This window comes from Canis lupus, chromosome 15 (genome assembly GCF_011100685.1).
Source record: "Canis lupus familiaris isolate Mischka breed German Shepherd chromosome 15, alternate assembly UU_Cfam_GSD_1.0, whole genome shotgun sequence".
NCBI classification, from domain to species: Eukaryota; Metazoa; Chordata; class Mammalia; order Carnivora; family Canidae; genus Canis; species Canis lupus.
The window spans coordinates 9,579,253-9,594,629 of NC_049236.1; the positions used below are offsets into that span (position 1 = coordinate 9,579,253).

The window sequence follows — 15,377 nt, forward strand, 5'->3', positions numbered from 1 at the left end:
AACTATAAATCTTCAAACTCTATTTTCAGATGGGAAATACCAATAATAAAATTTTCCTTTCTTTTTAAAGAAGTTGAATCTAAGGGAAGAGTAAAAAGCTGAGGAGGAGGAAAGAATAAGAAAATGGCTGTAAGTGAGAGAAGTCATGTTGCAATTTGTTCTAATAAAAACACAAGGTATACCACAATAGCAATGACAGTTAACACAACATGTAAAATCTAAAAGTAAAATAGAAACTGATAAACAAATATTAAATAGATTAAGATATGTTTCAATACTGAATCCCTCCCCTTCTGCTTTCATCTGGGAAAAAAAGAAGTTTGACAAGAAATGTAGCATTGTGAGTTATGCCTTAGTCATAAAAGCTGTATTTTCACACCATGATTAACCCTTCATGTTAACACATGCAAAGTGATTCAATCTGAACCAACACTTAGAAAAATTTTAATATTTTCCCTGCAAATGATTGCTGAAAGATGGCCAACTTTAGGAGCTTAAGGAAAATTGCAAGAGTCAACAACAAAAAGCAGTGAGTAGGTGAAGAGAGGAATTTGTGTTGAAAAATGAGTAGAAGTTCAGGCTTCTCCTGACATGACTGGTTATAATGCTCTGCAGAAGTAAAGGGAAACAAAAAGATTAGATTAAACTTACTATAATTCCATCTGCGTGCTTCTCCGCATTACACTGGTCCTTAAGGAAAAATGTTAAAAATATTAACTTCATTCTTTTATTTAAGTAAGTCCTTGTGTACTTTCTTCCCTATTAAGAAACCTTACTTTACTAGTCAGTAACAGTGTTAGAAAACCATTTCTCTGCTTCTACTGAGATTATAATTCCATTTGTACATTGCTAGCCAAACATAATTCTATCATTGGCTACACAACCACCACCAATAGCATGGCAATTATTTTTCTAAACAGATCCTTAATTAAGTTCATTATAGAAATATCCGATGAGACTGTGTAGTCATAGCAGTACCAACTATTAAAAGCAGATATACTAATTTAGGATTGAAGATAATTTTATAGTAAATTTTACCAACTACCCACAACCCTAACACTCTTACTGCACTTAAAAGGTATAAGAATCAGGGCAGCCTGGATGGCTCAACGGTTTAGCACCGCCTTCAGCCCAGGGCGTGATCCTGGAGACTCGGGATCAAGTCCCACATCAGGCTCCCTGCATGGAGCCTGCTTCTCCCTCTGCCTGTGTCTCTGCCTGTGTCTCTGCCTCTCTCTCTCTCTCTCTCTCTCTCTCTCTCTGTTTCTCTCATGAATAAATAAATAAAATCTTTTAAAAAAATAAAGGTATAAGAATTATATACCCATGGTATCCATGGAATGACCTAGAAGTTAACACTAACAAATATTTTGCATTTATTATTCCAAGTGGAATAATAAATACTACCGATTCTATAAGGTAGGTACTACTAATATTGGACATATGAGAAAAATGAGACAGAGGGTGGAGAGCCAGGATTCCAAAAGTCTGATTTCAGAATTCATGTTCTTAATATGCTATTTTGCTTTGCTTCTCCAAGGATGTACTTCAGGAAGAAGGTGGTGGAAAGTTACCAACACATATTAGGTTCTGTAATTATAATCCATTTATTTGTATTATGTAGATAACATGTTAAATTTTAAATAAAACTGTTTTAAGTTTTAGCTCCTAACTATCAGGACATTTTTTTTTTTTTTTTTTTTGGTACCCTACACGTTCAGAGTTACTTCTCTAGTAACAAACTATAGAAATGATCCCTGAAAGTATAGTCTTTATCAGGAAATTTTAAAGTCTTAAGAGAAACCATTATTTGGTCTTGGCTTTAAACATAATGGCCAAGTTTTATCTCATTTATCTGTAACCTTTTCTTTAACTACTTAGTTTGCTCAGAAATCAATATATTGAAGGGTCAACCATGAGCAATGTGAAGGTTTGGAATTTTTTTTTTTTTAAGTGCAGGTACAAAAAAGCATTGACATAGCAGGCCTGCCTGCTGGCAAGTTAGCCTTTGGCTAATGACTAGGAACTTGGATTTCAGGAGGGTTCCCACCACTCTGTCTGGTATACGAGCGGCTCACTGTGCCTAAACTGTTGGCAAAGAACATGGTTTATGCTGACAAACTGATTTCCTTCTGAAGTCTGGAATCTTGATAAGTGCTAGGAAGAGGGAGCTTACATGACAAGGTCCCAACAAAAACCATAGGTGTTGAGGCTTTAATGAGCTTCCCTGGTAGACAACATTTTACATATGTTGTCACAATTTGTTACTGGAAGAACTAAGCACATTCTGTGAGTCTACTGGGAGAAGACATTTGGAAGCTTGTGCATTGGTTTCCTCTGAATTTTGCCTTATGTGCTTTTCCCCTTTGCTGATAATGCTTTGGATCACTTGCTCTAATAAAGGATAGCTATGAATATGACTATACACTGTGTCCTGAGAGTCCTCCAAGCAAATCATCAAGATCATCAAACCTAAAGGTGGTCTTTGGGAACTTCCAGCACAGTCGGTATCTTTTACATATCCTTGAGAATAACTGCACTTTGTCAACTGTGTAATTCATGCTGAGGTTTTCCCCTATTTGCAAAATTAACTATATATTTAGAATATATATTCAATATATATCGAATATATATATACTATATGTTCAAAGTTTCAGCTAATTCTTAATAGACACAGTTGAAAATAAATTATTAAGAAGAAAGAGAAATTTAAAGTTTCTTGCTCAGACAGCATTTTAATTCTGGCTTTCCCTTATTAATTTCTATATATTAAATTGATTTTTCCAAAGGGTTTCTTAGAAAGAAATATTACATACATGTGATAGATTAAAATTTCCAGAAATGGCCCCAACAAGAAAGACTGTTCATGTCCCTTACCCTAGAACCTTAGGTGGGCCTTTGTGATGGTCTCTACCAGTAAGTACAACAGAAAGTGACTATATGTGATTTCTAAGACAAGGTCATGAAAATGTTACAAACTTTCACCAAGTTTTCTAGGAACCCAACCACCATACTGTGAGAAAACCCAAGCAGCTACATGGAGAAGAATCTAGGCTCCCAACTGAACTTTCCAGGCATATATGAGTGAACCACCTTGAAAGTAAATAAATCCTCTAGCCCCACATCAAGTCATTACAGATGACATTGCATGAAACAGAAACAAGTCATGAAGTCTACCCAAATTGCATATTTGAAAGCAAAATTTAAATTACTGTTGCTATTTTAAGACACTCAGCTTAGACTAGTTTGTTATGCAGTGATTGATTACTGATATATTACAATAGATATATGTATATTATCTAAGAAAACCACAAATTTTAATTGTGGTATAATTTAAAATAAACTTCAGTATCTGACAAACTTTTTCCCCAAATGTTCTCAATTAATAATGTATGCTACCTACAGCATATTTTAAACTAGGGTTCATTATTTTTGTTACTGTTGTGGTTTGTCTTTTAAGGCACAGTCAAATCATAGACTATTAAATGCCTTATCATTCTCATCATGTACTTTAGGGATTTTGTTCTATCACCTAAAAAGGCTATGTTCATCCCCGCCTTACCCCCACTTCCATTCTTCTTTTTTAAAAATTGTTTTGTTTTTGTTTTGTAACCTTTAATCAGGTTCTGTTAAAGCTAAATCTCAAGAATTACTGAACTCAAGATTTGAGTGCATTCAAAATGAATTATGTTAAAGAAACAAAGCAAAGGTCTAATGCTACTTCCCACTTAAACTATATGTTTATCTGGTTATAAATCCCTCAATCCTTAATACAAAAGCTATTCTCCAAATATACCAGCATGACTGAGATCTGGAAATGTGATAATGAACCAAAACATCAGCACAACATAATTTGGTAAGACTTCTGACCAAAATTATAGACTTCAGTTTTTTAAAACCATGCCTACCAACAACATATATGAAATATATCCTCATCTCTGTAATAAGTCAATGTAGTCTAGTAAAAACTCCCTTAATTATGGACCAACAACAAAAAAAAACAAAAAAAAAATTATGGAGCAACTAACACACTTACCAATTATATCAAACAAACAAACAAACAAACAAAAAAACACAAATTCAAGTTTGATGAGATTCAACAAATGAGGCTAGGACAACCGGATATCCACAGGCAGAAAAATACATTATTATTTTTTTTTAGGTTTTATTTATTCATGAGAGACACAGAAAGAGAGCCAGAAACACAGGCAGAGGGAGGAGAAGCAGGCTCCATGCAGGTAGCCGGATGGGGGACTCGATCCCGGGAACCCGGGATCCAGGCCCTGAGCCGAAGGCAGACACTCAACCGCTGAGCCACCCAGGCGTTCCCAGAAAAATACATTTAGACCCCTACCTCACACTACAAAGATGAACCCAAAGTGGATGACATACAAATAGAGCTAAAACTATAAAACTCTTTGAAGAAAAAGGAATAAATCTTTGTGATCTAGGATTAGGCAATGACAGATAAGCCACCAAAGGTACAAACAATAGAAGATTGATAAACTAGACTTCATAAAAAATAAAAATATGCATGCTTCTCAGGACAATATCAAGAAAGTGAAAAGGTCAACCCACAAACCTGGAGAAAAATATGCAAATCATGTCTGATAAGGATTTGTATTTAGAACATATAAAATCACTCCTACAACTCAATGAGATTAAAAAGAACCCAACTAAAACATCAGCAAAGAATTTTAATAGACATTTCTCCAAGGATAAATGAATAGCTAAAAAGCACATGAAAAGATGTTCAACATCACTATTCCTTAAGAAAATGCAAATCAAAACCACAAGATACCACTAGAATGGCTACAACAACAACAACAACAAAACAATGACAGGAGTGATATATATAGGTTCCATGGATCTATTATTCATTAATTAAAGTACAGCTGACAATGTTATATTAGTTTCAGATGTACAACACAATAATTCGACAAGTCTATACATTATGCTATGCTTACCGCAAGTGCAAATACCATTTGTCACCATGGTATTACAATACCATTGAGTATATTCCCTATACTGTACCTTTCATCCCCATGACTTACTCAATTCCATGACTGAAAGCCGGTACCTCGCACTCCCCTTCACTCATTTTTCCCACTCCCTTAATTTCCCCTCCTCTCTGGCAACCACCAACTGTTCTCTGCATTTATGGGTTTGTTTCTGCTTTTGTTTGTTCATTTGTTTTGTTTTTCAGATTCCAAAAAGTAAAATCATGTGGTATTTACAGTTGACCATAAGACACAAGCATTATCCAGGTAGACTGATCCAATTTCATGAGCTATTAATATTAAAAGCAAAACTTTCCCTGGCTAGTGCCAGAAGAAAAAGGTCAAAAATGTAAACGATGAGAAGGATAGGCTAGGCTAGGTCACCCACTGGCTGTGAAAATGGGGAGAGTCTGTGCAAGGACCAGAGAGAGGTCTTTAGTTGCTGGCAGTGAATTCTAGCTAACAACTATCAAGGATATGGGGACTTCAGTCCTACAACAAAGACGTGAATAAGCCTGGAAGTAGATTCTTTCCCAGAGCCTCCAGATAGTTCAACCTGTCTAGAACCTTGATTTGGGCCTTGTGATATCCTTAAGCATAGAACCCAGCCCAGTTACTTTAGAGTCTGATCTACAGAACTGTGAGCTAATAAATGAGTGCTGTTTTAAGTCACCAAAAAAAAAAAAAAAAAGAAAAGAAGAAGAAGAAAATCACAAACACTGGTGAGTATGTGAAGAAAATGGAATTGTAACACACTGTGTAAAATGGAATTGTAACACACTGTGTAAAATGGTGTGGCTGCTTTGAAAAGTAGTTTAGCAGTTTCTAAAAAAGCTAGACACAGAGTTACCATATGACCCTATTAATGCCAATTCCAGGTGTAAAGTTAAAAGAAACGGAAATACACCTCCACACAAAGCCATTATAATGACATTCATTGCAGTATTATTTATAATGGCCAAAAAAAAATTGGAAAGAACCCAAAAGTCTATCAACTGATGAATAAACAAAATGTGTTAATATCCATTCAATAGAATATTATTCAGAAATGAAAAGGAATTAAGTTCTGACGCATGCTAATGAGTGAACTTTATAGTGTAAATATCAATAAATCTTTTTTTTTTATCAATAAATCTTTTTAAAAAGTCTAATGAGATATTTATAAACACTTATGGAAAAAAACTCTACAAAAGAAAAATGTCCTGGGGAGAGGACCTGAGATCCAAAGACAACTTAAATATACAACCTACTTTGAAAGGATAATCTAGACCTGTACATACTGTCCAGTGTGGGAACTACTAGTCACAAATGGCTACTGAGTACTTGAAATGGAGCTAGTTCAAATTGTAAAATACAACCAAGATACTGAAAACTCAGTACAAGAAAAAAAGATAGAATATGAAGTTTCTCACTAATGAATTTTTATATTGCTTATGTTGAAATGATTTTGGATATATTGGGTTAAATAAAATGCAGTGTTAAAATTAATTTCACTTGCTTATATGAGTTGTGGCATATGGTCTTATCACCTAATCTCTGGTCAAGTCCTCAGATACAGGGCCTCCCAGATTATTTCCACTCTATTCTACCTCCCTCACCTTCTTCCACAGTTTCCCATGAAACACCAGCTGTCTCCATCTATGGTACAAAGAACAAATTCTGAACTAACAGAGGCCACCTGAAAATCTCACTAACCAAGTAATGCCCAAACTTTGCTGCATATTACAACCACCTGGGAGTTTAAAATCCCAAAGCGCAGGTGATAACCCATAGCAATTACCACACAATGTCTGGGAGTGGGAGCCAGGCATGAGACATCTCCAGATGATTCTAATGGATAGCAAAATTCAGGAACCAATGCATTATTAATCATTGAGGCAGGAGGGAAACTTCTGCTAATGAGAATTAAAGAATCAAAACTGGAAGGAGTTTAAAAATCCTACCTATATAGCATGCTGCTTCTGACAAGCTAATACTGGGGTCCCTGGGTGGATCAGTTGGTTAGGCATCTGCCTTAGGCTCAGGCCATGTTCCCAGGGTCCTGGGATCGAGTCCTGCAGCAGGCTCCCTGTGAGAAGCCTGCTTCTCCCTCTCCCTCTGCCTGCTGTTCCCCTACTTGTGCTCTGTCAAATAAATAAATAAATCCCTTTAAAAAAAATAAATTTAAAAAGCTAATACTAAATAAATTCCAAATAATAGAGGTATCAAATTGACTATCTTCTTATATTCCTATATTCCTTTGGGGTCTCAGGTGGCAATCTCTCTCTCAAAGTAGCTGATTTCAATATTTTATTAACCTATCAATGAAGAATAGTCCTCCAAAATGGCTGTAACAACTTATATTCCCATCAGTATTAGAAGTTCTGCAATGTTTACCAACAGCACAACAGAGAGGTGGCTAAATAAAAAAATCATAAAGTGGAAACTGTGCAGCCAATAAAAATTATGTATTAGAAACATCCACTCAAAATTCACAATTATCAGGCCCCTACTATGTGGCAGGAAACTGTTCTAGGCACTGAGGATAAGTGGTGTAATGGAGTGAATATTTGTGTGTCCCTACCTCTCACCACCAAATTCAGAAGCCCTAACCCTCAGTATGGCTGTATTTAGAGATGGGGTCTCTAATGAAGTAAATTATGGTTAAATAAGGTCCTAAAGATGGGGCCCTGACCCAGTAAGTGTCCTTATAAGATACCAGAGAAGTCTCCTCATCCTCTCTCTCCCCACTCTCCCGCTTTCCCTTCTATTCCTCCCCACTCTCCCTCTCTCTCTCTCTTCTCTCTCTCTGTTCTTTGTGCATGTACCAAGCAGAGGCTGTGTGAGGACATACTGAGATGGTGGCTATCTACAAGTTTGATTCCCCTCACAGGGAATCAAATTGGCAGGAACCTTGATCTTCAACTTCTAGCCTCCAAAGCTGTGAGAAAATAAATTTCTGTTCTTTAAGCCACCCAGTTTGTGGTGGTTTGTTATGGCAGCCCAAGCAGACTAATACAATGGTAAACAAAGTCCTTAAGGAGATTATAAATCAGGTTGCAGAGAGACAATAAACAAGATATCATGTAAATTGGGCCAGTGATGCAAGACCTCTCATCACAAATGAGAGGTTAGAGATTAGAGTGGTCAGGAAGATCTCTTCAAAGAGATTTCATGTGGGTGGAAATCTGAATAAAGTGAGGGAGTGACTCTTGGAAATCTGGGGTAAGTTCCTTCCAGGTAATGCGGAAAGCAAATACAAATCCCTGAAGCAGAAAAAGTCTGGCCTGTGAAAAGGAAAACAAGCCAGTGTTGTTGGAATAGTGTAATCAAGTGAGGGTAGATGAGATGTGAGAGAGTAACGATGGTTCAAATGATTTAAGTTACTGTAAGTAGTTTAGATTCCATTCCAAGGGAGATGAGAAACCATTTAGGAGGATTTGAGCAGGTAAGTGAAATGGTCTGATTTACATTAGAGATACACAGAGTTTATATAGAGTACATGTATAACTTAAGGGATGTGTTTGTACATTAAAAGCCATGAAAAACTTCCTTCTAAAAAGAGTTAAAAAGCCAAATTCCATTTACTTAATCTATGTTACCCATTCTGAAGGACCTTGAAATGTAACTATCAAGCTGGGCTAAAGAAAACAGAGTAGGAGGTACAGACTAAATAGTAGAAATTACTAGGGACAGTTCGCTGGCTTGGTCAGTGGAGCGTGCAGCTCTTGATCTCAGGGTTATAAGTTTGAGCCCCCATGTTGGATGTAGAGATTACTTAAAAAATAAAAAAAATCTTAAAAAAAAAAAAGGAAACTTCAAATAAGGAGTACTAGTAATTTGAATTCTAACTCATTCCAAAGACAGAACACCAAAAACGTTCTTTATGGGCAGCTAAAAGGTGACCTACTCAAAGAGGCTCAGGTGCCTTGTTTTTGAGTAATTTATAGATTATCCAAACCAGCCTAACACTCTCAGCCCTTCTACTTCCTCAATCTTCCAAAGGTGGCAGTATGCATCCCTAAAATACCTACCAATTCACACTGAGCATGGTGTAGTTTACTGGTTATCTGTACACTCCAGAGGCTTTTGGGTAATAGTAGGTGATCCACCCACCCATGTAATTGCACAGTGAAGAAAAACAAAAACCTTACCACCTTTTTATACCTCTAACCCTATCCTCCCTTTAGTATATATTCTGATCCACAAAAGTAGATGAAAAATTTAGACACATACACAGGAATCAGACAAGAGTTGTCACAAAAAAAAAAAAAAAAAACCCTAGAAAGTGAACATAAACCCTTATGTTGTGACACTTTAATACTGAATCAGCCTCAAAAGAAAATGACACTGCCCTCCTTTAATTTATATGCTGAATATCCTTACTATCTAAGTACAAATGGACTGTCCTATAAGATTGTATCATTAACAATACTAGGTTAAAAGTGACCATTATTGGGCAAACAAATACAACTGAGTAGGTAAAATAGGCCAGTAATTAAAAACTCATGCAAACATCCCAATAGTAGCCTCTTATTGGCAGATGAACTGCCTGCCCACCCTTTTCAAGCCACTAGCTGGAAATACAGAGGTACAGTCAGGTAGAAATAATGGGAGCAGAATTTCCTTTTTAATTCTTATTTTCAAACACTAAAATGCTTATTTTGCAAAATACAAAGCAATCAAATCTATACTTAAGTTGAATACACCAACATTTTTCAGAAAAGCAGGCACAATAGCCATGAAATTTTTACTGAACCACAACAATTCAAAATACATTTTGTGGTATGAATAAAGAACAGCAATTTAAAGTAGTGGTTCACTAATGTAGTTTAGTACCAGAAAAAAAATCTACAACACAATAAATATGTATCTTTATTAATACTCCTTATTGTGGATGAGAAAAAGAACTCTTGCTAAAATTTAATTTCTTTTCTAAGAAAAACTTTTCTGTGAAAGGTTTTACAAAATAGATCCTTGCTCCAAGTAGTGATAATGTATAAAATGAACAAAGGGATAAGTAATTCAAATGTGCTCCCCTCCTTCCCAGTCATTGGGTCAGAAATTACCATGTCAAAAACAGGCACATGCTACCAAGGTAATATCCCAGTACAACAGTTGTTCAATAGTACCAGGAACCTCACAATACAATTTACTGTAGAAAAGTATATATTTCAGAAACAAGTCATCTTCTATTAAAGAAAAACACCATTATAATTTTTAAATCTCATTAAATGCAAGTAATAAAAAGTAAAATTTACTTACTTTAGCAATCTGCAGCAACACGATGCAGTGTTTAATTGATTCTACCATGCTCTGTAAAAACAGAACACTGATTTTAGGATCTTGCATCAAATAAAACAGTTATATGACATTAAAGCTTATAAAAAAAAATCAGTTCAGATGTACAGGATTTAATTCCATAATACACAAGAAATACCCTCTCTGAATATCCAGTGGGTTCTAATATACCGATAGTGTCAGATGAAGTTATCATTAGCAATTCTATAAATTAAAGAATGCAAAAAAATTGCTAATTTATACTAAATAACATTCTAACTGGTTTTTCAACACTTCAAAAAGAAAAAGATGTGAGTCTGATTAACTTCCAAATTCTTAGATCAACAGCAAGCAATCCCAGTGTAAATTTCTAAAACATCTATTCAAGACTTTTATGGAATTATGAAGGTTAAAGGATCCTATCACAATATAGGTGAACCTAGAACACTACTACTTTGCCAAAGTGCTTTTGTCAAACTACAAATCTTATTAGTAGCCTATTATATAATGTCAGAAGGCCAATACATCAGAAAACTTGAATCACAATATGTTTTAATTATAGAAAAGAGAATATATGTTGTGCACGGATGACACCTTTTATCCAAGGATCTTAGACAAGACCAGAAACAGATAAAATGGTATATAAAATGAATTTTAGTTAGATTATTCAAGTCCTTTTAATTCCTTTATAAAATTATACACACCCTTGCAAAAATTTATAAAAATTAAAATCTCAATTGCTCCTATTAACAGAGCAATTTATTAATTTAAGCAGCAGTTTAAAATAGAAATAACACCTTAAAGCACTTTCTAATGCAAAGAGTTTTAGAGTTTACTAAACACATAACTTACATTTGTTGTTTCTTTGAGAGTTTCAATTTTCTGTGAAAAATGAGAAGTTTAAATGAAAATAATCAAAAGCCCAAAGAAGTACCATCACTGTTTTTTAGTGGTCATTTAAAGAATTTTACCAAAATGTACCCATTACTCTAAGCAAGTGGAGGCAAGTTGGGAAGGGAGTACCTTCTGTTATACTTTTAAAAACTTAAACATTTAAACAAAAATTCAAACACTTATGGATTATATCCTCAAATAAGATTCGTGTGATTCAAGATTTTTAATAATAACACAAAACATTAAATAACACAAAACATTATTATTCCTTATATGGAAAAAAGTCTTTTTTATAGACTCACTATGTGATTTTAAAACATTTGTTCTACACAGTAATTTGAAGGGGCACATGCACCCCAATGTTTATAACATCAATCTCCACAATAGCCAAAACATGAAAAGAACCCAGAAGTCGGGATCCCTGGGTGGCACTGCAGTTTGGCGCCTGCCTTTGGCCCAGGGCGCGATCCTGGAGACCCGGGATCGAATCCCACGTCGGGCTCCCGGTGCATGGAGCCTGCTTCTCCCTCTGCCTGTGTCTCTCCCTCTCTCTCTGTGTATGTGTGACTATCATAAATAAATAAAAATTAAAAAAAAAAAAGAACCCAGAAGTCCATCAACAGATGAATGGATAAAGCAGTGGTGTGTGTATACACACACACACACACACACAACACATACACACACAAACGAATATCACTCAGCCATCAAAAAGAACAAAATTTTGCCATGTGCAATGACGTGGATAGAGCTAGAGTGTATTATGCTAAGCAAAATAAGAAAGTCAGAGAAAGACAAACATATGATTTCACTCATATGTGAAATTTAAGAAACAAAACTGATGAACATGGGGAAGAAAGGAAAAATAAAATAAGATGGAAACAGAGTGGGAGATAAACCATATGAGACTCTTTACTATAGTTTGCTGGAGGGGATGTGGGTGAGGGATGGGATAACTAGATGATGGGCACTAAGGAGGCACTTGATGTAATGACCACTGGGTGTTATACGCAACTAATGAATCTCTAAACTCTACCTCAGAAACTAATAATACACTATATGTTAATTAAATTCAATTTAAGTAAAAAATTTCAAAAAAACACTTCTTTTAGAATCACCTTAAACTTTGACTAGTTGCTTAAAAATGAAATGGAGCTAAATTCCAAACCTTAGAATGGAAGGGGAGCTAAACATGAGTTACTACAAGTACTATTACCAAAGTATAAAAGAGCCAGATACAAACCTATGGTCAAAAGAAACACAAAAAAATAAATGATACTGCAATAGGAAACCTAGTCAAGGAGGAAATACGTTAATTGGAAAAAAGAAAATAATATTCAAACTACAAAGTAATTCTCAGAAATTCAAGGGTGGGGGGCAGTAGTGGAACCACTATTAAAGCAACACTCAGGGGCACCTGGCTGGCTCAGTAGATAGAGCATGCAACTTTTATATCCAAGTTGGGTATTGAGAAGTGGCTTAAAAATAAAATCTTAAAAAAATAATAATAAAGCAATCCTCGTTTTGTCTCCTCATCTGTGGCTTCCAGCTTATTCTGTAAATTCTTACCAGCTTCAACATTTAAAACCTCAAAAGGAAAGAACTTAATCCTAGGAAGGTGGTACTCACAAAAAGGGCATCATATTAAAATTTTTGTTTAATTGTGAAATCAACATAGAAAATCACCAGAAAACTCCCCCATGAATTCTATATGGTAGTACCATCATAAATAGTCAGTAGTACTATTATAGTAGCCAAAAACCCCTGAGGTCCTTCTGTTCTCTAAAAGGCTCTTGGTTTTAAAATAGTTAAGGCAAAATAATGACTATAGAACTTACCTTTCTCTGTTCATCATCTTTGCAGTTTTGAAGTTTGTCATCAAAAAGCTACAGGATTAAAAAGAAAATGATTATAGTATCAAACCATTTTACTATACTGTATATATTTACTAAACATAGAAAAAAGCATACATCCAAGTTTATCAACAAGCCATTTGCTTCCCAGGACTTTTGCTTATAATTAATTTTAAAGTAGGAATTAAAGGAGACAATTTCATTAATGATAAATGAAGTTAGAGAAATCACCTCCCCCAACCTTCCTCCTCAAAATGGAAAAACCAAGGTCTCAGAAATTGAGCTACTTTAAAATTTACCAGTTTCACAGAATTTTAAAACAGAACATGCTAATTTTCTAATTATGTCTACGTATTTACTTTTTTAATGACAAAAAAGTACATTATACACACACACTACTTATCAATATACTTAAAGGCCACCCAGATCTTTTAGTATGTCAGCTTTAAATCAGATAATTTTTTACACTCAAAATCAAGCTTGTTAATAACCATTTACTACTTTATCCCAATTCAGGATATAAACTAATACCATACCTTTAATTGGTCTATCAAGATTTGTAGGTAAGCATCAGCCTCTGTAAGTTTCTTATCAAAGTCTTGGACACTAGGAACAAATCCTGAATCCAAACCCTAGAGAAAAAGAAAATTTGTAATAAATCTACCAGTACCCTAGCAATGTTTAACAGTACAGAAGATACTTCATCCTTCATATAGGACATTTCAATTTTTAAAATAAAAATAGTACTTTTATATAAATAATAGGTATATTTAAATTATCCAAGAATAGCGATACATCAATCTCTCATGAACTTCTAGCTGTCCCTTATCAAACACATGCTGCTGCTTAAATTAGGATTTACCCTGCTCTTCAATCACTTTCTTCTCTCCTGCAAAATTACTTCCAGTAACCTCCAGAGCACCAGTAATTTAGCTGAAAGACCTAGATTACCACCTAGATTACCTCCTATTTTACCTCCACTTTTTGTTGGATTCCTCCAGTCCCTTAATCTTAACTTCATACTCTATTTAGTTCTCCCATTCCCTAACCCACCCCATTAGTTCTGATGCCTTCTCCTCCTCCCTTATTAAAAGAAAAAAGAATCTCAAAATTCTCACCTCTTCTAAGAAGAAGGCCCTCTAAGTGAAATTGACAACACTTTTGTCTCAAGTTTCCCACTCACATTCACCCTTGGCATGAACACTACACTCTGGACATGGTGTAAATGTTTATTTATTTAGGGGGCCCATTTATTTCTCAGTTTAACAGTCCAGTATTTGCATGTCCTACTTTCTGTATACTAAAAATTTTAAACTTCAAGAGCATGATTCCTATGTTTTAACTTTACTCAAAAGAAACTTGAGTTTTTAATCATCTCTGAAAAACACAACAATCCTGGGTATAAAAGACAAAAATTTGGGAGACTACCAGTTTGTTATATTTGCATGCCCAAATAACATGCATTAAACAGGGAAATAAAATAAGGGTCCCGAAACACTAATGTCACAATCCCAACCCAACCGCAAACTTCTGTACTGAATGGGCAAAATACAGTGGTTCAACATACCACACTTGATTTTCACTTCTTGGTCAAAACATGCTGATTATTTTCACATTCCTCATTTTAATAAATGGAGGCCAGAGTTCATTGTATATTATACCAACACCTAAGCTTTGCACAATACTTTATTATTACTAAAGCACTTTTACAGCCATTATCACAAACACCAGATTGAGACTGTACAGTATTATGGAAAACAACAATGGGTTGGCAAGCATGGTCTCTAATTGCAGCTCAGCCACTAACAAAATATTGTGTCTCTCTAAGCTGCTGTTTTCTTATCTGCCAAATATAATCATTCTCCTCATACTATTATTAATGTGGCAGCTACTACCTCTACTAAAGACTACAATTACTATCACTATCAATTACTATTACTATTTGTTGTTCTTGCCAAACTAAAATTCAAATTCTGAATCTGAACAGCAAAAAAAACCAAAAACAAAAACAAAACAACAACAACAACAAAAAAAAATTAAACAAAACCCTAAGTCATAGACCAGGGAAAATCAACTTATTTTGTAAAATATATTTTCTTTTTCAAGTTTCTTCAAAACTAACAAAATTTAACAGCTTGCTTTTCCCCCCACATACATGTAAAGAAACTGCTTAAAATGAGTATTGAAAAATCCCTTCTCAGTGAGATGTCACAAAAAAACAAAGTTGAAGAAAAATAATAATAATGTATGTAATAAAACTATAAGCATCTTCATTTTTTTTAAGATTTATTTATTTATTTATTTATTTATTTATTCAGAGAGAGAGAGAGAGAGAGAGGCAGAGACACAGGCAGAGGGAGAAGCAGGCTCC

General features: G+C 34.8%; 1 protein-coding gene and 1 pseudogene across 8 annotated transcripts in view; both read right to left on the reverse strand.

Annotated features, from left to right (window-relative positions):
• The window catches only part of OSBPL9 (oxysterol binding protein like 9), a 160,757-nt gene that overhangs the window by 31,208 nt on the left and 114,172 nt on the right, over nt 1–15,377 (reverse strand). For 6 of the 8 annotated variants that reach the window (XM_038558041.1, XM_038558038.1, XM_038558040.1 and 3 more), the window contains 5 exons: nt 13,543–13,638; nt 12,992–13,039; nt 11,112–11,141; nt 10,245–10,295; nt 652–690 (listed from right to left, as the gene is read on the reverse strand). In XM_038558041.1, the coding sequence (XP_038413969.1) occupies nt 652–690; nt 10,245–10,295; nt 11,112–11,141; nt 12,992–13,039; nt 13,543–13,638 (264 nt within the window). The remainder of the gene's footprint in view (nt 1–651; nt 691–10,244; nt 10,296–11,111; nt 11,142–12,991; nt 13,040–13,542; nt 13,639–15,377) is intronic. The other 2 variants (XM_038558042.1, XM_038558039.1) reach the window with 1 other exon arrangement.
• LOC119869441 lies at nt 1,676–1,773 on the reverse strand (annotated as a pseudogene).